The sequence below is a fragment of the Rhinolophus sinicus genome, linkage group LG15 (assembly GCF_036562045.2).
Source record: "Rhinolophus sinicus isolate RSC01 linkage group LG15, ASM3656204v1, whole genome shotgun sequence".
Classification (NCBI taxonomy): domain Eukaryota; kingdom Metazoa; phylum Chordata; class Mammalia; order Chiroptera; family Rhinolophidae; genus Rhinolophus; species Rhinolophus sinicus.
This window is the reverse complement of record NC_133764.1, coordinates 13,172,104-13,194,233: the sequence shown is the minus strand read 5'-3', so window position 1 is coordinate 13,194,233 and position 22,130 is coordinate 13,172,104. Positions and strand designations below refer to the sequence as shown.

Sequence of the window (22,130 nt, the reverse complement as noted above, 5' to 3'; positions counted from 1 at the left end):
GCACAAAGTTGTCTTCACCAGTCCATGCTTTTCTTCCTCACAAACTGTATCCTGTCAATGTCCATATGGAAATTTTTCTGTTCTTTGAAAAGCAGGACTCTTGGGTCCTGGCTCCCATGTGGAAGGTCAGAAGGCAGCAGCATCTGCCTAGTTAACGCCTGAAGAAATGAATAGCATCTACTTCCTGGGTCCCTCACAGGAGCCTGCAGCTGAGCTGAGAGACAGACATACACACACTGCGAAACAGAGTGCACCTTCTAGGACCATCCAATTCCTCCAGCACCATGACCATCAATGTTCAAAGAGGGAAGCTGAGGTCCAGAGAGGGAAAGTGTCCTCACCGTACTGGAACCTAGGCTTTCCTACCTGATCATCCATGACTCCGTGTCGCCCCCTGCTGGCCTGCTCCTGGGACTTGATGTTGTTCAGCTTTACTCCCAAGATGCCTCTGGGCAAAGCCTCTTCATCTGGAACCTCTCTGGGGGTCAAATCCTAGGTCCTTAGTGGGAGTCCACACTTGTAAGCCAAGGAGTCCAGGGCACTTGGTTGTATTCTTCTCCTTCTTCTCCTTCTCCTTCTCCTTCTCCTTCTCCTTCTCCTTCTCCTTCTCCTTCTCCTTCTCCTTCTCCTTCTCCTTCTCCTTCTTCTTCTTCTTCTTCTTCTTCTTCTTCTTCTTTTAAGATTTTAATGAGGAAGGGGAACAGGACTTTATTGGGGAACAGTGTGTATTTCCAGGACTTTTTTCCAAGTCAAGTTGTTGTCCTTTCAATCTCTGTTGTGGAGGGTGCAGCTCAGCTCCAGGTCCAGTTGCCGTTGCTAGTTGCAGGGGGTGCAGCCCACCATCCCTTGCGGGAGTCGAGGAATTGAACTGGCAACCTTGTGGTTGAGAGCCCACTGGCCCATGTGGGAATCGAACCGGCAGCCTTTGGCATTCGGAACACCGAGCTCCAAATGCCTGAGCCACCGGCCGGCCCAGTTAGTTGTATTCTGATGCTGCCCCCTGGCCAACTCCCAGCCTGCCGGATGTGACAAATCCTGAGGATTCTAACCCCATGAGCTGCTCACTTGTCTCTGCCTGGATCTGAAAGCTGAGGCGGGGCGGCATTCCGGCCTGGCATGGTGAGGGCTGGACCCTGGAAAGGAGTGACTGTGACAAGCCCTGTCTAGGGCAGTAGCCCCCAGGTGGAAGCGCGCTCTACCTTGGTGCTCACAAGTTGCAACGCTCTTGTGTAGTTTGCATGAATATGAGTGTGCGTGTGTGTATGTGTGTGCGCTTGGGTTCATATTAATACATTCATACTTCAGTATGTAACTCTGCCTGGCACTCCTCAGCTCTGAGGGCAGGGCTGAGACCAAAGTCGCACGTATATGTGCCACGGAAAACCCCATTTTATCTAACAAGCCCATAGCACTTCCTCAATACCAGGCAAGGATCTAGGCATTTTTCAAACATCATCTTATTTAACCACAACAGCCCTATGAGGTATGTACTATTATCACTCCCATTTTATAAATTAGGAAACTGAGGCACAGAGGTTGATTTGCCTACGATCAGATGACGTGGGAGTGGTGAGTCCAGCTCCAGCGCACAGGATCTTAGCCGTGACTGCCTGCATGTGCTCACGTTGGAGGGCCTGATTTTGAACTTCCCTTTGCTTCACCGAGACCGTCCACAGGGCGTATCTAGTTGAACTGCATGGCAGAGGCCAAGGGCCAATCACCACCATCGTCATCACAACAATAATAACAGTCAGCACTCATTGAGTGTTTCCAGGCTCTATGCTGGGAATGTCACAGCACTCACTTAGTTCCCCCTCACAATTATCCCCTGAAGCACATATTCTTCCCTCCTTCACACATGAGGGCACTGAGGCCCAGAGAGGTTGGGGACTTGCCCAAAGCACACAACTAGCAAGACGCAAAACCAGAGTTTGAACCCAGGCCTGTCAGATGGCAAAGTTCACATTCTTGTTATTTCGCCAGACTGGTTGTTTTGGTTGTTTGCTTTAATGTTTTTAAAAAATTGAGGTGAAATTCACATACAATTGTAAACATTTTAAAGCATGCAATTTAGTAGAGTCACAATCTTGTGCAATCATCACCTCTGTCTAGTTCCAAAACATTTTTATCACTCCCAAAGGAGACCACTGAGCATCGCATCTCCTCTTCCTCTCATCTCTTGCAAATCACTCGTCTGCTTTCTTTTCTACGGACTTAACTATTTGGGATGTTTCATATAAATGGAATCATAAAATATGTGACCTTTTGTGTCTAGTTTCTTTAACTCAGCATGTTTTTAAGGGTCAGCCACGCTGTAGCATGAATCAGGACCTCCTTCCTTTTTATGGCTGGATGATATTCCATCACATGTATACACCACATTTTGTTTATTTATTTATCAGTTGATGGGTATATAAGTTGTTTCTACCTTTTGGCTGTTGTGAATAGTGCTGCTATGAAAATTCATGTACATGTATTTGTTTGAGTCCCTGTTTTCAATTCTTTTGGGTATATACCTAGAAGTAGAATTGCTGGGTCATATGATAATTCTGTGTTTGACCTATGAGAGACCTCGGTCTCATTTTCCACAGTGGCGGAACTATTTTACATTCCTACCAGCAATGTATGAGGGCTCCAATTTCTCCACATCCTTACCAACATTTGTTATTTTCTGTTTTTTGTTAATTTTTACTCTAGCCATCATAGTGGGTATAAAGTGGTAGCTCACTGTGGTTTTGATTGGCATTTCTTTAGTGACTAGTGATATGGAGCATATTTTCATATACACGTTGTCCATTTTTATATCTTCTTTGGAGAATTACCCATTCAAGTCCGTTGCTCATCTTTAATTGTATTGTTTGTTATTTTGTGCTTTATCTTAATTAGAAATAATTTCCAACTTACAGAAAAATAATAATAGTACAAAGAAACCTGCATCATTTTTACCCAAATCTCTCTATTATTAACATTTTGCCCGATGTGCTTTCTTACTATATCTAGGTGTTATTTTTTTCCAGAACTATTCAAGAGTAAGTTGCATCCATGATGGCCCTTTATCCCTAAATACTTCAGTATAAGGATTTCACTACATAACCATGGTATAGCTATCAAACTTCAATAAACTTGACACTGATCTATTTCTTCTTAATCTACTGTCTGCATTCCAATTTTATCAATTGATCCAATAATATGCATTTCCTCTTCCAGTATAGGGTCCAGTCTAGGATCTCATGTTGCACTTAATTATCACATCTCTTTCACCTCCTTTAATCTGACACAATACCTCAATCTTTCTTAGTCTTTTATTAATTTGAATTTTTTGAATAATACAGTTCCTTTAAAAAAACAGTGTTCCATACTCTTACCATCTAGTCTAGCCATTACATTCCTTGGTATTTACTCAAAGGAGCTGAAAACTTATGTAAAGACCTGCATACGGATGTTTATAGCAGCTTTATTTATAATCGCCCAAACTTGCAAGCAAACAAGCTGCCCTTCTATCCGTGAATGGATAAATAAACTGTGATACATCTAAACAATGGAATATTATTCCGTGCTAAAAAGAAATGAGCTATCAAGCCATGAAAAGACATGGAGAAACTGAAATGTATATGATAAGTGAAAGAAGCCAATCTGAAAGGGTTACATGCTATCGGATTCCAACTATATGATGTTCTAGAAAAGGCAAAACTATGGAGACAGTAAAAAGATCAGGGGGAGGGGGAGGGAGGGACGAGTAGGCTGAACACGGAGGATTTTTAGGGCAGTGAAACTACTCTGTATAGTATTGCAAAGGTGAATAAACGTCATACATTTGTCCAAACCTGTAGAATGTACAAAACCAAGTGTGAACCCTAATGTAAACTATGGACTTTGTGTGGTAATGGTGTGTCCATATAAGTTCATCAGTTGTAACACATGTCCCTCTCTGGTGGGGCATGTTGACAGTGAGGGAAGCTGTGCATGTTGGGTCAGGAGGCGTATGGGAAATCTCTGAACTTCTGCTCAATTTTGCTGTGAACCTAAAACCGCTCTAAAAAATAAAGTCTGTTTAGAAAGTCATGTCCCTCAATTTGGGTTTGTTTGATGTTTCGTCATGGTTAGATTTGGGTCATGCGTGCCTGGTGGGAGTCCTGCCGGGCAATGTTGTATCCTGCTCACGGCCTCATGTGGAGACACACAATGCCCACCACCCCTCGTCAATGATGTTATTTTAATCCTTTGGCCAAGATGTTGCCTGATTCTTCTTCTGTATAGTTACCCTTCCCCTCCCTTGTTATTAATAAGCAATCTGTAAAGAGACACTTCAAGACGATGCCAATATCTTGCCCCTCATCAGAAATTTTCCCTTAGATTTTTTTAATCCACTGATGAGTTTTGCCCAGAGGCTGTCTTCCTGTAGGCAGCCTCTCTGCCATCTTTGTTTCTCCACAGGGGGTATTAGACAGGAGCAGGTGTTGCCTTCACTTCCAGTCCAGTCCTGCTCTGGCCAATGCTGCTCTTCTGGCCAACACCCAACCTTCCTGATTTGACCTGGGTTCAAGTCCCTCTCCTGTGGACAGCCAGATCCTCTCACAGTAAGCAGGACTCTGGGGGACTCATCTCATTTCCTATCCTGAGAAGCTTCTCTTGCTCACAGAAACCACTGCAGTCGCAGGCTAGATCAAGGGGCTCATAGTGTCCAGTCACCCCGGGTTGAGGGGGCAGGAGCCCTCTTCCCCTCTGGCAGGCCTTGGAGGCTGGGGATGGTGAAATCTCACCAGCGAGTCTGCGGTGGGCACAGGAACCTGTGATAAGATGCTCATCAGTTAGGGCAACTGCTTTGAGGTTGGGAGGCTAGGAGCCCACAGGAAGTAACTGGGTGCAGAGCTGCTGGGTCTTCGCTGCCATACCCCTCCCAGACGGGAGCTGCAGGCTGACAAGGTCGGGGGCATGTCCGCGGAGAGCCGGGACCCTGCACCAGAGGGGCCTCAGGGCTGGCCCCTGGGGTCAGGTGGGCACTCTGGGAACTCGGGCTCAGGTCAGTGCCCCCCTCCCACCATGCCCGCCCCCTGGAGCCTGCCCCGCTGGAGAGCGTATGTGGCTGCCGCAGTGCTCTGCTACACCAACCTCCTGAACTACATGAACTGGTTCATCATCGCAGGTGAGGAAGGGGCAGGCATCAGGCAGCCCCGGCCCGTCCACCCACCGGCTGCCAGGCCGCCAGCCAGCACTGCGTAGCCATGGAGGACTCCCGACCAGCTCTCTTTCTGCTTGTGGAGCATAACCCTGATGTCCTCGTGCCTGAATGCAGGAGGGGCAATCCGGTTCCCAGTCCAGCCCCAAACTAAGAGTGTGCACACAGGTGTGGGAGTGCTATGCTGGGCGGGTGTGCGGACAGCAGGGAGGACTGGGCCTTCAGGCACAGGCCTGGGGTTTCAGGGTGGGACCCAGGAGTGAGCTTGTGGAGGACAGGGCAGCCTGGCCCAGCTCCCAAGCAAGAAGCAGCTTGCTCGGTGTTTCTGGGACTGCAGGCTGCGTGCAAACCTTGCACATTCTTCCTTCCTTCCTGTAGGCCCCAGGGCTCAACCTCCTCTGTCTTCTTGTCACTCACTCATTCATTCATTCATCATTCATTCATTCATTCAAGATTCAACCTTCTTTTCTCTCGTTATCACTGATTCATTCAAGATCGACTGAGCCCTGAATATAGGCAGTACCCTCTGGGGGGGCCTTGGGAACCCAGAGGAGGGGATGTCAGTCTTGGAGCTCCTGAACTTGGGAGTGACCATCTCATTGAGCAGAGGGAGAAGCTCATTAGTAAGACTCCGAAGGCAATGAAATGCAGCCAGATGAGGGAGGCACCAACTGGCCTGGGGAGTTCAGAGGGGGCACCTGTAGCTGCTGGGCGTCCCTGAGGCCAGGACATTGAATCATCAGCTACCAGCTTGGCACACCAGAGAGCAGCTGTGGAATGAGTGGGACTCAGAGGTTGCAGACGGCCCAGCCTCAGTGTCTACCTTTGAGGAGCTCAGAGGGACACAGAACACATGTACGAGACGCTCTAATACAGGATAGGGTGGGGTGAACATCCGCTGAGCAGCCCCAGGACCAATGACTGAGGGATCTGGTAGAATGCACAGAAGAGGGGGTATTTGGTTTGGATCTTGAAGGCTGAGAACATTGGCAAGGTGGGGAATGGGGGTGAGGCGAGGGCATTCAGAGAGAGGGGTCAGCATGAGCCAGGGCACGTGGGGTGAAAGTGCATGCTCTAATCCAGTATGGGGAGGCGGGAGAAAGCAGAAAATCATTCTCAAAGGGGGTTTGGGGCCAGATTGTGGGCTTCTTGGGTGTCAGGCTAGGAGCTTGGACGTTCTGCTGAAGCCATGCCGAGCCATGGAAAGTGTTTTTAAGTTGGGGAACTATAATCAGATTGGAGGCCCTGATGGAGGTAAAGCAAAACAGCGAGATCAGTTAGAGGCTGGTGCAATGGATTAGGCCAAAGCTCAGGGGGCCTGAGCTGGAGTGTGGGACGTGGGCACGAAGAAAAAGGGATGGCAGGAAGCAGACAGTCATGGGGACAGAGCTCTTTGAGCCCCACAGCCCGGGGTGCCTGTTCTCACCTCCACTTTGGCTGGGCTGTCAGACCCTGCTGCCTGAGGCCCCTTCCCTGTTGGGACTTCCTCTGGCTGTGTGAGAAGCAAGGCTGTTATTGGGATGGAGGGGACCTAGAGAAGTGAAACCAAGCTGAGAACACAGGCAAGTCTCCTGGCAACTAGAATTCTGCCATGGGAAGCAGCTCTTTGGGAGGCCAGAGTGACAGCTTCAAGGTAGAAAACGAGGCAGGGCCCAAGCCCCTGGAGCACCACAGGCTGGGAGGAGCCCAGGAACAGACCTAACAAGGGTGTGAGTCCCCATTCCTAAACATGGACGATGAGTGTGATTAGAGAGAATTTTTGTTTAGCTATTAACTTTGCTTATCTGCTTGTCTAGTTTTCTCCCCAAAGAATATGTCTTATTTGTGTAATTGAAACATATTAAAAGGGAAGGAAAGACTTATAAGTTGGTGTACCTGGATGCTGTGGCAGTTGGGCCCAAAGTAAACATCGAAACAAAAATCTCTTACTTTGTTTCACTTGTGCTTTGATTCTTCCTCACCTGCTGGCAAGTCTTGGAGGTGTGGATAGAGGACTTTCTTCCCTACTGTGTGGGCATTTCTGCAGGGCCCCAGGGGGCTTTTGCTCCCCTCTGTGACACTGGGTGGGAGAGCTGGCTCCCTCTGGCAGGGATTGTAGTCCCAGCTCCCATTGCTAGCTGTACAACTGTGGCTGGCTGGAGCCTCTGTTTTCTCATCTGTATAATGGGGACAGTGATAGACCCCACTTCTTAGGGAAATAGCTGCTAATGTCCAGCTCAGGGCCTGGCTCTCAGCTATCTCATAATTCAGTGACAATGATGATGGTTCTTTTTAATAATGATGGGGCCAGAACCGCATAGCTCAGATAAGCAGGTGCGTCAGACCCTGATTAACTCTTCTGAAATACACCAAGGGGCAGAAGGAATCTCAGGGAACAGAGCCTGGTGTCTGGGGGCCTGCTTCCTCTCTGCATTAGGCTGAGTGCCCACTGCACCTTGCTTATGGCCTCGCAAGATCTGGGAGTGGCTTCAGAGACCTAGCTGGTGAGGAACAAGAGCCTGCCACTCTCAGGGAGGTGGGACGAAGGTCAAAACTATGTGGGACCTGTCTCCGAAGCTCTCATGTGCACTCTCATGTCTGCATGTTCACGCCTCGGGAAGAACATGCTCGTGTGTGCACATGTGCATGCCAGGGAACATATGCCTTTGCATGTGCATGCTCATGCATGTCTGTGAATATCTGGAGTTTGCACATGAGCAAAGATGCTGTGTTGCAGAATCCCAGGGCTCTGTAGTCTAAGTGAATGGCTGTGCTCTGTGCAGCCACAGGAAGCTGCCAGTCACTTTGATTATGATGTGAAGGGCAGCCCCGAACATAAGCATACGCGTGCCTGCCTGTTGGTGTGTCTTTATGTGTATATCTCAGTGTATATGTGTGTGTCTGTCCGGGTGTATGAGACTGGGCTTACACCCCTGTGAATGCAGTCTCCTGTGTGTATTCATATGTATCTGTGCCTCTGCGAGTATATTTCTCTAGGCATTCCTGTCTGTCTGTTTGTACGTGGATCTGCGTGTGTGTGTGTGTGTGTGTGTGTGCACATGACGATGTCTGCCTGGGAGTGCACGCTGTGTGTGAATGTGTGTATCTAAGTCGGTGCTTTTGGGGGGGGTGTTTCTGCGTGAGTTTCATGAGTGTTTCTCTGCGTGCCTGCTGCCCTCAGAGAAGGGGAGAGAGAGAGAGATTGTATATGTGTGGGGGAGCGGGGGAGAGAACAGTGGGCCCGGGAGCCACGCCCCGTGCTGTGCTCTTCAGCTGTGGCCCAGTCCCAAATGAGGGGGTAGTTGCCTTTACAGTGAGCTACTTCCCATTTCCTGAGTGCTGTCTGTCTGTCCACAGGAGTGCTGCTGGATGTACAGAAGTTTTTTCAGATCAGTGACAGCCATGCTGGTTTGCTTCAGACAGGTAAGGAGCAAGTCCCAGCCCTGGAACTGGGGCCCTGAGCTCATGCTGGTGTGGGGTCTTTTGGTGGATCCTGTTCTGTGACGAGCTTTAGCTGCTGGGCAATGGGGGCCAGGCTGAGCTCCACTAAGTCCCCTGGCAGAGGAAAGGGCACTGAGGATGGTGGCAGTGGGTGTGAGGGACAGTCTGGGTAGGAGAAGGAGATGACATGGGCTGAGACCTCGGGTTTGGACAGCTCCTTCCAGTTTGAGTGTGCGTGCTGCGGACAGAGCAGAAGGAGCTGGGGCTGGAAAGGGCTCCTAAGCTTCTGATCACGGCTGTGGAGTTGGTCCCTCACCCCCTTCACGTTTGTTCAGCTCAGCTGGGTACCAGAAATTGGATGGGGTTGAGAAATCCTGATGCCAGCTTTCTTCTTGTGGACTTGAAAAATCTGACTGCCAGGACACAGACAGACAGAGATACCTGCCCCCCAACATGGGATCAGGTGGGGTCTGGGCCCACACGGGCCTAAAGTCCAGCAGTGGGGAGCAGTCACATGTCCTATTACAAGGGGGTCATGAGGCATGAAATTTTCCCCCATGGGTACCTGGATGGTGACACACATACACATACATGCACACCCATATGTGTGCACACACTACCATAATACAGGATACATGTGTGAGCACACACCCGGCCAGTATCTAGCACATGTGTGGTACCTCTTCCTAACAGTCTACTATCTCAACACTTTAGAACAAGGCCCTCGAACTGGGGGTATGGGGACCCCAGCGGAGACATAAAAACTTTTCAGGAGTTATATGAGCAGAGCTTTGAGAGAACCCATTTGAGAGATCCTCAAGCCAGTGTGTTTCTTTCCGAAAATGGATCTGCCTGAGAACAGGCCTCTAGTTCTCCTTTCTTACCTCCCTTTTAATAATCACGCATCTACCATTTTAAGCAGGAAAGTACACCTCTCCCCTATACTGAGTTTTACTATGGTACACTGCTCTGTGGTGTAAAAACCTCCAGGGTGCCAGACAGAGGGACCCCTTGTGGATGCGTGGCTTTAGCTGGGGACTCCCTGGGAGCAGAGCAGACAAGAGTGTCAGTAGAAATCCAGTGGGGATGTTTGTTTCCAGGCCACAAATCCATGGCAAGGCGCCAAGCCTTATCTGTCCCCTGGGGGGGGGCGGGGGGTGACAGTCTGCTATGTATCTACGATTTAGAATGGGTGTCAGCACATTTATTTCCATGAATAAAAAACCCAACATTTTAATGTCTTTCTTAAAGACAACCAGTCTGATTTGTCCGATAGATTTGGCCAATAAGGACTGGATTTGCTTATTAGACTCTGTGGCGGGCCTTTCCCGTAAGCTGAATAAACTCCATCTGCAGCCCCAAGAGCAATCACATTCTTTGTGACTATTTAAATTTATGATAAAAGTGTCATCTGAAAATGCATGAAGGGGTGCATAGTTCTGTAAACTTCTTTAAGAAGCATCAAGCTAAAGAGTTAGCAGAGCCCTACTTTTAGACCATGGGTCTCCCACTTGGTCCTCTCCGGGCTGAGGCCGACGCTGGGGCTGATCTTCCAGTCCTAACTGTAGCCAACGTGAAACCATCTCCATCCAATGCCCACAACCTTCTAGATAAAACAGATAATGGTAGTGGAGTCAATATTTTCCTTCCCTGGGTGAACCTGGTTATTACTACAAGGCTCCTGGTTAGTGAGATGCGATGGACAGAGGAGTTTGTGTGTATGAAACCAGAGCCCGGGGCTTGTGCTACCTGCGCCGCTCAGCCGCTGGACCGACACAGGAGTTGTTGGGTCATCGAATAAGTGTTTATTATCAGAGCACTGGTGGTCTGCGAAGGCAGCGGGTGAACGCCTCCAAAAACTGCCTTCACGTTCTCAGACCTGTGAAAATCTGGGCGTTTCTCTAAAGGTACGTAAAGTTTCCGGGGGTCTGCACGGAGCCTTCCCTCTGGCAACGTGGCTCTCTGGTGGCATCAGCAACCCAGGAACAATGATGGGAGTAGCCTGGAAAGAATGCTAGACTATTGATCTTGTGATCAATAAGCCTAAGGGTATTGATCATAAGTTTCAGGGTAATTTTTTAAAACAGAGAACTGGGTGGGAGGGGACATTCCGAACTCAAGCCGGCAGGGCGATGATCTATTACTAAGCTATAGGCCAAGGAAAGGTGAGTCCTGGATGTTGTGAACCAGGCCCTGCTTCATGTACGGGAGAGGGAGGCGGGATAGAGTGGTGGGGAGGGTGAGGGTAGAATTTGAACATGTATATGTGTATGTGTGAGCGTGTTGTGGGGTTGTGTGTGGGAGTGTGTGATTTTGGGAGTGGGTGAAGGGAAGAGTCATCTCTGAAAAAGCAGCCCAAAAGGTGTGTGGGAAGGGCAGTGGAGCTGAAGGTCTGATGACCTCAGGTGAGTCTTTTCACCTTCCTGAGCCACAATGCAATGGCCCAAGGACCCACCCTACTGTCTGTCCACAGGGCTGCAGAATGGAGGAAACTGATGACTAAGAGCGGGCTTGGTCAAGCTATAAAAATGAGATAAAGGATGGGTGGGGAGGAAGCAGTGGTTAGGACCCCACCCTCCACCCCAATGGGAGAGAGGCTTCTGGTGTTAGTTAATTGATTAATAATAACATTTAAAACTAACACTGATGTGGTCCTTATCACATGCCAGGCACGTGATTCTAAGTGCTTTATAATATTAACTCATTTAATCTTCACGACAATCCCATGAGTCAGGTATTATTATTATTATTATTATGATGCCCATTTTAAGAATGCCGAACCTGAGGCTCAGACCGGCTATGGGGCTTGCTGAAAGTCACACAGCTGATGAGCGACAGAGCTGGGATTCAAATCCAGATGCCTTTAGAGTCCTTCTCTTAGCTCCATGCGCCTTAATTACTCCCACCTCGTCACAGAAATAATTTGAATTGGAGATGCTAGGAAGGGAGGAAGGAGTGTCTGCCTTCCCCTGGAGGGCAGGTCTCTCCGTACCAGGACGTCTGCAGGTTTAAGGTGTTTATGTCCTGTAATCTCATAAAAATATTGGAAGGGTTGGGGAAATATTTTTATAAGCTTTGGGTTAAAAAGGTGTGCATTAACAAGACACGAAACAACCTCCCTAGAGGAAGATTATAAACTTGACTACATCAAGGCAAAACTCTTCCATGATGGTGATTGAAACTGTAAATGCAATTAGTAATAATAATAGGTAACATTTATTAGGCATTTACATAAAGCGAGTCACTGCTTTTCATATGCTTTATTTTATTTAATCTTATGAGGCAAGTACTGTTGGTATCTCATTGTATAGTTGATGAAAGGAGAACTGGCGAATTAAGGAATTTGCCCCCCCCTCCCCACAGTCACAGTCAGGAAGCTGATGGAGTCAGGATGTGAGCCCAGGTAGGTAGTTTAGTCTCAGAACGTACATTTTAAATTCTTAAAAGAAAGATAAAAGACTGGGAGAAATTATTTCCACATAACAAAGGGCCCAATAGAAAAATGGGCAGAGGATGTTCAGTTTCCCTGGGAATAGGACGATGCAGATTAAAACATGAGCGAGATGCCATTTGTTTTTCATCAACCATTGGATGAACAAAAATAAAGTGATCGATCCTCTCAAGTGTCACAAGGGTACTGGCATATGCTTCTATGCAAGTGTAAATCGATACAGCCTTTTTGGAGGCCTATTGTGGCAGTAGCTATTACAATTATAAATGCTATTGACACCAAAGACCATTCTCTGTGGAGTACTAGGTCGAACCATATTAAATTGTCATTTTTGTAGGTCAAAACTGGCCTCATTTCCTCAATTGCATGTGGCTCAACCCTATACTAGAGGAGTGGGAGGGGCTGGAACCTGAGCTGGGATGAATTGGCCAGTCACTGAGCTCAGGAAATGTCAATCAGCTGTGCTCCACGAATGGAGACCCAGGCAGTGGGCGGGGCGCTCCAAAACCTAAAGCCCTTGGATGGTGGGACATGGTGGGAAGGGTCCAGATCTTCCCTTGGTCACCTGCAGACTCGGAGCAGCTGACACAGCCTCTTCCTGGAGATAAGGAGATTTATTTAAGGAACAGAAACAGTGAGGGTACCTACCCCTGTGGTAGTCATGCAAAAGCGTGGCAAGTTGCTTTGTCTTCACAGAAAAGCAAACATAATCATGAATCCGGTCGTCACTGCCTAAGAGTTTACTTTTTTAAATGGTACACCTACAACTGACAGTGTCGGGGGAGTGTTTTACCTACTTAGGAAAACGAACGCTTTTCAAGCCTCCAGGAATCCCTGTTTTCGTTCTAAACTGTGCCCCTCTGCGCAGAGCAGGCCCAGGGCGGCTCCCATACCTCCTGCCATCCCCCAACCTCAGCAAAAGCAGACCAGTCCCAGCGTCAGGCACAAAGAGGGCAGGCGTTCTCGTGAAGATAGGGTACGGTGTGCACTGAACACTGGCAGCTCCACGCCAGGCTCCACGTTCCCTGCTATCTGACCTTTACACAGCCTGGGGGTGGGGTGGAGTTAGGAAGCCGAGGCAGTCCAGTGAGAAAATAGCAGAGCTGGTATTTGAGCCCGGGCCCAGCCCCCAGACTCTGGGCGATGGGCTCTGTGCAAGGAGGGGCTGGGGCTTCCCCATATTTTTTCCTCCTCTGGGCCTTGACCCACTGCCAAGGTGCCCCTCTGTGGGCCTGCTGGGCCCATCTGCCCACCTGCCATTGTGGGGAGATGCACACTTCCCCCTTGCATGTCTCCTCCAGTCTTCATCGGCTGCCTGCTGCTGTCTGCACCCGTGTTTGGCTACCTGGGCGACCGACACAGCCGCAAAGCCACGCTGAGCTTTGGGATCCTGCTCTGGTCAGGAGCAGGCCTCTCCAGCTCCTTCATCTCCCCCCAGGTAGGTGCTCTTATCCCTGAACAGGCCCCTGGGACCTCCCCCCACCGGCTTCCTCCTTGGACCCAGTCCCTTCAGAGCTGGGGTGGGGGCTGCTTCTGCTCCATCCCATGCTCCGGGGGGCGGGGCATTGCCTTCCAGGGCTGAGAGACTCCCGTTAGGCTTTCTTAACAGAAGCCTTCCTCTCTTTCACCTCCCGCTGCTGCCAGTGGCTTCATTTCCGCTGATTGTGCTGGGGGTGGGGGTGGGATGGGGTAACAGCTACTGTGAGGGGAACTGACCTGGTGAATAAAAGCGATGCCTAGGAAAAGGGCCTCTCTCGGCTTGGGGATCAGGCGGCCACTGCAGGCGCCAGCAGGGGGCACCCGTGTGATTTGGGGAACCTGGGTTGGAAGGATAGCAAAGTACCTGTAGCTAGGTCCCCTCTTCCTCTCCTGGGGACAAGTGTCATCAGGTGCCTTGGGCCCCTCTGACAAATCCTTGAGTCCCCGGCCTGTGCGTGATTTCGGGAACTCACCCGGTCCTTGTGCCTGTTTGCCCAGTATTCCTGGCTCTTCTTCCTGTCCCGGGGAGTCGTGGGCACTGGCACCGCCAGCTACTCCACCATCGCACCCACCATCCTGGGCGACCTCTTCGTGAAAGACCAGCGGACCCGAGTGTTGGCCATCTTCTACATCTTTATTCCTGTTGGAAGGTTGGTATCACCCTGGATCTACTTCCCCAGGGGGTAAACTGAGGCCCAAAGGAGTCAGAACAGTGGCTGGGCTGGGCTGGGGGGGAGACATCAAACCCAGGAGGATATGGACCCCAACTCTACCCCTTCCTTACTGGGTCACTCTCCCTCTCATAGCCTCAGTTTCCTCATCTGTAAATGGGGCCAATAACACTGATGGGCTGTGGTGAGGATTAAAGAAAATAAAGATGCTCCCTCCATGCGAGTAGGAAATAGACCCCATGCATTGCTCCTGGAGTCACAGGGCAGGGGCTGCTGCCTTCTGACCTTCCACGTGGCCTGCAGCTCTGGGAAGTGAAGCAGGGAAGTGTATTAGGGCTGGGCAGTGTACCCTACATCAGGGTAGGACACAGTGGGACTTGTAGTTAGAGCCTTGAACTCTGACCCAGGTTTCCTGAAATCACCTGACTCAGGCAGGGCTGAGCCTTGGGCGGAGGGGGGGGGGGTCCTCATAAATACAGACAGTGGGGCTGGGGATGGGCCAGGAGCCAGAGGTTACCGGTGACTTGACCAAGGGCAGTGGACATCTGGGCCTCACGTGGCTCAGTTTTCCCAGTGACAGAGGTATGAGCTGCAGAGAGCCAAGTCCCTGGGCTGGGGGCATCCTGGCTCAGGCTGGCCTGGGGTCCTTGGGCCCACCACCCTGCTTTCACTGCCCACTCCCCTTGCCCTTCTGTTGCAGTGGTCTGGGCTACGTGCTGGGGTCGGCTGTGAAGGAGCTGACTGGGAACTGGCGTTGGGCCCTCCGAGTGAGTCCTGCTTCCTTTTCTTCCCTCTGCTTTCCCCTGGGCCGGTGGGGACTTTCCAGCCTCCGGTGGCCTTAGCCACTTGGCACGGTAACCAATGCCATGGGGGGTGCTCAGAGGTCGGCAGCTTCAGCCATGTGGGACCGCATCCAGAACATGGACTGTGGAAGTCGTGGCCCTGGGTTCAAATCCTGACTGCTCGGTTTGCTAGCTGTGTGACCTGAAGCCAGTCACCTCCCTGTTAGGAGACTCACCTTGCCTAGCTGTAAAATGGGGGAGTACATGCTGCCTTATAGAATCCTGAGGATGAATGAGACAAGGGATGGGCAAGACCGGCATGGCAGATGGAGGCATGGGCTGGGAAAAGGGGCAGTGAGTCCTCAGTACTCAGGGCCCATGTATCAGGGCTCGGTTCTCAGCTATGGGAGCCTCACTGATCCAGTAGAGTAGTGTCTGTACTGGACAGATACATATTAAATCAATTCCTCAGGGGACCCCACTTCCCAGAGAGGCTGTACTCTCGTGGGTGAGAAACTGGTATGTCAGGCTCTGTATAACCAGTGCCCAGGAGATGAGCTGCCCTCCCTCACCCCCCAGGGCACAGAGAGCCCCAAGTGCCTGGACCACAGAGTTCAGTCACCCCCAGGATCTCCTGGGTGGCAGGAGCATGTGACCCTGAGCTTCTGGGGCCCTCTTGTTCCCAGATAATGCCCTGCCTGGAAGCCGTGGCTTTGGTCCTGCTTATCGTGCTGGTTCCAGACCCGCCCCGGGGAGCTGCTGAGAAGCAGGGGGAGTTGGCCATGGGGGGCCTGAGAAGCAGCTGGAGTGAGGACGTCAAATACCTGGGGAGAAAGTGAGTGTCCCTGCTCTTCCCTGCTTGTCACTGAAAACCCCACTGTTTGCCCCAGCATCACTGACCGCCCTCTCTGCCTCCAGGGAGCCCTCCATGACTGTCCAATGTTCACAGCCCTCTTTCTCCTCTGAGCTCCCACTTGCCAACTGAGATGTCTCTCTCTCCTAAGGAGGCCCCCTTCTCCTGGCGATGTGACAGAATATGGGCTGGGAGGGAGGGAAGGAGGGAGGGAAGAAGGCAGCATGAGCTCCAGCCTTGGCTCTGCCACTGCCTTATCCCTGAGTGACCTGAGACTTGGAGCCTCACTTCCCTCGTTCATTCAATGGACATGATTCGCCAGACTTGCCTGCTTCTCAGGGTTGGTTGCGAGGATGCTGGGAGTTGATCACTCACCTCTCTGAGCCTCATGGGAGAGCATCCATCTTCTGTTCCAGGCATGGTTGAGGAGGCAGACAGGAGTCAACTGTACTCCCAGGCCTTACTGAAATGTGTGGCACGGACAGAAACCAATTGTCTTTGTTACAGAGCCATGGGACCAGTGGAGGGCACTCAGAGGAAGGTGGGGGCAGCAGGGGCAGCTTCCTGGGGAATGTGATGTTGGAGGTGGGCCTTTTAGGATGGGGAGAATTGGTCCTGCAAAGAAGAGGGAGGAAGGCAAAGCATGAGCAAAAGTATAGAGGCGGGGTGTGCAGGTTTCTTAGGGAATGTCAGGGAGGGTCTGGAGCCTGGAGCCCCCCTGAGTGCCCAGGCAAGCTAAGTGCCCAGGAGATGGGGGAAGGGGAGCAGACAGGCCCCTGCAGTCCCAGCCCTCTCCCGGCTTCAGCCAGGGCACTTTCTCTTGCAGCCGGAGTTTTGTGTGGTCGACCCTTGGAGTGACAGCCCTGGCCTTTGTGACTGGAGCTCTGGGCTTCTGGGCCCCCAAGTTTCTGTTCGAGGCCCGTGTGGTACATGGGCTGCAGCTTCCCTGCTTCCGGCAGCCATGTAACAGTGAGGACAGGTGAGGGGCCTCTGGGGGCCCTCAGCAACTGGCCCAGGTCAGAGGGCTCTTGGTGGGGAAGCCATCAGGAGGTCCTGAGCCCCCAAAATCAGTTTCTATGGGCACATGGTGCTTTGTGAAAACCCCAGAGCTTGGGACCCAGCTGGCAGGCAGAAGGGAGGCTGGTTCCAGCTCTAGCTGAGCTCCTGCTGCCCTGGTGGCCACAGGCAACTCCGTTGTGCTCTCTGGGCTGCTGGGGTGGGGGGTGGGGGTCCAGAAGGAACTTGGGGGTGGGGGTGAGTGATGGGACTCTCAGGCAACTTTCCTTCAGAGGGACCCATAGTGTGAGGTCATCCCACTTTACAGATGGCAAATTGAGGCACGGGGAGGCCTCATCACTTACCTGGCTTAGGGATTTCACCCATGTATTCATTTATTCTCTACCTCATTTCAGGTGCTCAGAGTCTGGGAAAGCTGCTGGGAGGGTGAGGAGGGGTGGAGAGCGAAAGCCATACAGGCACTCCCTCCCCACTCCCTGTCCCCCTAACCCCATTCTTCAGGGGCTCAATGTCCTGATGGAGAGGGCACACCTCAATCCCCTCTTACTTGCTTTCTTCTCCTCCTGGAAACCCTCAATCCTAGTTTCCTCCTTCTCTAGGATTGATGCTTTTCAGGCCCCCGCGGTCTCCTCCTCCTCTCTGACCCTGCCCATGGGCTCTTCAGAGTTCCTCAGGGCTCTGAGCTCTTCCCTGAAGCTCCACGTTCCCTGGGCTTCGGTGAGTGAAGTCTCTGCTGGCAGCATATCTACCTCCTTCTCCCTCAGTCCTAGATGCCCAACGAGAGCTTTATATTGTTTCCAGAATGTTACATGCCCTCTCACTTTTCTGTGCCTTTGCCTAAGCTATGCTCAATGCCTGTAGCCCCCTTCCTTTGTCTCGTTACTTCATAAGCTTTAACTTTATTTCAGGCCCTAAGCTAGTATTTTACATGAAAAACCCTCTGAGGTTTTATAATAATTAACTCTATTATTCCTGTATTACAAACGAGGAGATGGAAGATCAGAGAGGTTAGGTGACGTGTCCAAGATCACACAGCGAACAAGTAGTACATCCAGGATTCAGACTCATCTGACTGCAAAGCTGGTGCTCTTAAGCTCCAGGTCCTGTTGCCTCTGGAGACTGCCTATGACTATTAATTAACATGAATATCTTTCCATCTTCTGGGAGTAGCTCCCTGGCACACACACCGTGGGTGCTCAGCTCAGGGAAAGCATCCAGTGAGTGAATGAATTAAGGCATCGAATGAGACTGCCATGTTTGTCTTGGTGCCACTGCTAGATTGTTATCTCCCTGGCGGCAAAGACTGAGTCCTAAAAGCCCCACAGCAGCTTAAAAAGTGGGGGGAAAAACAGGACGCTATTCCACCTCAGGTACTAACTGGCTGTGTATTCCTGGGCAAGTCACGTCCTCTTTTGTCAGCTTCAGCCTCTTTAACTCAGCATCTTCACAGAACCTGCAGGAGAAACTGACATGGGCATTTGTATTAGCGTCCTAGGGCTGATACAACAATTTACCACATACTTGGCAGCTTAAAACAACAGAAATGTATTTTCTCATCGTTCTGGAGACCAGAAGTCCAAAATGGTTTCACTGGGCCAAAATCAAGTTCAGCAGGGCCACACTCCCTCCGGAGGCTCTATGGGAGAAACCGTTCTTGCCTCTTGCAGCTTCTGGTGGCTGCTGGTATTGCTTGGCTTGTGGATGCATCACTCCAGGTTATACATCCACAGACACATGGCTTCTCTTCTTCTGTCTCAAAATCTCCCTCCGTTTCCCTCTTATAAGGACACTTGGGATTGCATTTAGGACCCACTGAATAATGGAGGATAATCTCCCCATCTCAAGATCCTTAATGTAATCACATTTTGCCATATAAGGTAACATTCACAGGTTCCAGAGATTAGAACATAGACATCTTAGGGGGCCATTATTCAGCCTATCACGGGGGGGTGGGGTGGTAAAAAGTCCCCATGCTGAGGTCTGCACAGACCTCAGCTATTCATACACCCTCCGTGGTTAGGATAAGCCCCAGGATAAGGGTGGGTTAGGGGCAGGAAGCTGCAGGATGCAGGATTCCAGCTTGGCCAGAGGGAGAACTTCCAATACTCAGAGCTGGCTGTATGGAGGTAGTGAGCTTTCCCCACCTGGGGGTATGTAAGTAGGAGTTGGACAGCTGCTTGCCAGGACCTTTGTGCAGAGAATTGGCATAGAACTTGCAGGATTTTAAAGACCGTCTTGGCTCTGAGAGTTGGATTCTGGGCGAGCTTTGTGGAGGTGGGGGGACTTGGTGGGGGTGTGTCCTCTGGCCACACCTTCTGCTTAGAGAGGCTGAAGGGAGGTCTCACCTGTCTACACTGCCTGTCTGAATAATCAGTCCTAAGTCTCATAGAGATCTCAAGATCCTGCCAAGGCCAGCTCAGACAAGGGCTAAGAAGTGGATAACATTCTTCCGGGATTCAGGGTCAGTTGACTTGGCTAAGCTGGAGCCTTGCACAACTTGGAAGGCTGGAAAGGTTCAGTGAGCACCTTTAAGCTGCCTAAGGACACACATACTTCATCTGGTAGGCAGAGGGCCAGGAGGCCCTGGCTCTGCCCATGAGGGGCTGTGTGACCCCAGGCAAGTTCCTGCCCTCTCTGGGCTCTAAACTCTATCCTATAAACCAAGGAGGTGGGTGTGGGGACAGAGCCAGGAGTGCAGTTTCCAGGCTCTCGGCCTCACATGGAAAGGTGCTGGCTCAGGTAGTAAATGGCCATCAACTGTGATTGGATGGCCATCAGCTGTGGCTAGTTGGCTGTCAGCTGTAACCAGTGAGCCATTGGCCACTAATATAACTGCCGTGGCTACGCTAGCAGAAAATGGGGGCTAGCGAGAAGATGGTGGCTGAGCTAGCAAGAGCGGATTGCAGTTAGCAAGCGCGGAGTGTGGTGGAGTGTGGATTGTGGATTCTGTGGCTCCTGTGGCTCCTGCTTCCTGTGTCTCAAACCCAGCGGCCAACGATACTGTAGTGAGATGACTCCCCTTATCTATGGCTCCGTAGGAGTTCCTTTTTCGCCTCACCATATCCTGTGTTCTTATGTGGGGAGTGGGACCAGAGACACCACAGACCGCGCTGCATGACGGTGGGACAGAGGAACAAACCCACTGGTCCTCAGCCTGTGGAATGGACATTTGTGGACATTTCGTAGAAATTGTTTAGAGGAAAGGTGTATTTTTTGACACTCCATTTGTCAGTAACCATAGTCTTGCATTTGTCATGTTCTATTTTGGTGGGAGCCACAGAGGTAATAACAGGGCACCTGGCTTTCCCACGCACTTCTGGAAATGTTTGGGTCTGGAAAGAAATACTGACCAGGTAGAGAAGGTCGGTGGGGGGCCATGGCATTCAAGGCCAAGGGAGCAGCGTGGGAAGCTGGAAGGTGTAAGGTGAGTTGAGAGAATTCTCAGTCATTTGTGCGGAGTGAGGGAGGGAGAAGAAGGGGACGTTACACAGGTCAGCAGGGGCCAGTCCCACAGTACTGGCTAGTAGCTTGCCCCGAGGACAACAGGGGGCCACTGAGGAGCTGGAAAGGTCCTGGTTACATTCGTGTTTTCAAGAGTTCACGCTGGTCAGTCTTTGCATCCCTTTGAGCTCCTTTAATAGGAGGCTTGGGAGAGCAGGATGGACCAGGTGAAGATGTATATGTAAATCCTGCCTCTGTCACTTAGCTGGTTAATCTTGACCTTAACCTTCCTCATCTGTCCACCTGGGAATTCTGGGAGGGCTCTATGAGCTCATTTGCTCAACATACATCTCTTGTGGTCCAGGCTGTATGCTCCCAGCATAGTCAAGAAAATAAACCAAACCTTGTTTCTATTCTCTAGGAATTCACAGGTAATAGTAATGACTTTGATGATAGAGACACAAAAGGTGCTATGTGAATCAGCTAAGTGCCAGGGGAAGGCATCTCCAAAAGGGAGATATTTGTGATGGGTTTTGAAGGATGAGTAGGAGTTCAGTAGGTGGAAAAACTAGTGAAGGGTGTCCAAATGGAGGGATAAAAGTATGAAATGGGGACAACAACTAGTTTGGGGTAGAGGAGAATGGAGCTGGAAGTTGAGGTCAGCCAGGGTCAGATCATAAAAGCCCGTGTACCCCACAATGAGTTGGCGCCAAATCCAGTGGGTGTTTGAGAGCCAGTGGAGAATTTCAGGCAGGGAGTGGGCAGGGGCATGGTCAGATCGGTGTTCTCGACAGCGCCTCTGGGGTCCTGTACAGAGGTTGTCCTGGAGGCACCGTTTTGCAAAGGAGGGGTGTGCAGGAGGGGCCAAGTGGAGTGGGTACAGGAATAGAAGGGAAAGGTAGTGAAGTTAGGAGGGGGTTGCTTGAGAGGTGGTCAAAGACAGAGAGAGAGTAGAAGGAGGGATTCAAGGAAGGAGGGTGTATAAATGCCTAGGTAAGAGCTGAGTGTATCATAGGAGCTCAGTAAATAAATGTCCACTTACCTCCATTTATATTAGTTCTGGGGGCTGGAAGGCGAGGAGGTTGGGGCCAGAGTGGGACTGCAGAATTGAGATTTCTGAGTGGGATAGTGTAGGGTGGTGAGGGGTTGGAGAAGATCACTAGAGTTGAGGAAGGCTGGGAACTGGGGTGCTGGGTAGATCACCACATGGCCAGTGGCATCCCCAGGATGAAGCAGGGAAGGAGATTGGGGAGGGGAGGGGAGAGGAGGGGGAGTGCGTGGGTCCCTCATCAGGTTCCCAAGGACCCAGGAGCACCAGTTAGGAGGGAGGGAAGAGGCCCAGAGCCACATTCCCTGTGGGTGCCAGATCAGGCACAGGGGCGGGTGGCTGGACCCCTATCCTGACCCCACTCGCTGACCAACCCCTCTCTGCTCTTTCCCATAAGCCTGATTTTTGGGGCACTGACTGTTGTGACCGGCATCATTGGAGTTGTCCTGGGGGCAGAGGCTTCAAGGAGGTACAAGAAAGTCAATTCGCGGTCTGAGCCCCTCATCTGTGCCTCCAGCCTGCTTGCCGCAGCCCCCTGCCTCTACCTGGCTCTCATCCTGGCCCCGACCACCCTCCTGGCCTCCTATGTAAGTGAGGGCCCCTTTGGACGTGGGAGTGGGGTGGGGTGGGTAGGAAACTCCTACTTACAGGCTTATACTGTGCCAGGTCTTTACATACATCCTGTGGATCACTCCTTTCGGGTGAAGCTTATTGTCCCCATTTTACAGATCAGTAAACTGAGTTACACAGGTAGGAAGAGGCAAAACTGGGATTTAAGCCTAAGCCTTTCTG

The 22,130-nt window shown here is 50.9% G+C and overlaps 1 protein-coding gene across 4 annotated transcripts in view; it reads left to right on the top strand.

The window, feature by feature from the left end:
• The window catches only part of SPNS3 (SPNS lysolipid transporter 3, sphingosine-1-phosphate (putative)), a 61,627-nt gene that overhangs the window by 14,992 nt on the left and 24,505 nt on the right, over positions 1–22,130 (top strand). Inside the window, exons 1-8 of one of the 4 annotated variants that reach the window (XM_074320411.1) lie at positions 4,454–4,577; positions 8,513–8,578; positions 13,349–13,485; positions 14,025–14,176; positions 14,898–14,964; positions 15,666–15,814; positions 16,659–16,811; positions 21,736–21,925. In XM_074320411.1, coding sequence (XP_074176512.1) covers positions 4,493–4,577; positions 8,513–8,578; positions 13,349–13,485; positions 14,025–14,176; positions 14,898–14,964; positions 15,666–15,814; positions 16,659–16,811; positions 21,736–21,925 — 999 coding nt within the window. In that variant the 5' untranslated portion in view covers positions 4,454–4,492. Of the gene's footprint in view, positions 1–4,453; positions 4,578–4,884; positions 5,144–8,512; positions 8,579–13,348; positions 13,486–14,024; positions 14,177–14,897; positions 14,965–15,665; positions 15,815–16,658; positions 16,812–21,735; positions 21,926–22,130 lie in introns of those variants that run through there. The other 3 variants (XM_019743782.2, XM_074320410.1, XM_074320412.1) reach the window with 3 other exon arrangements.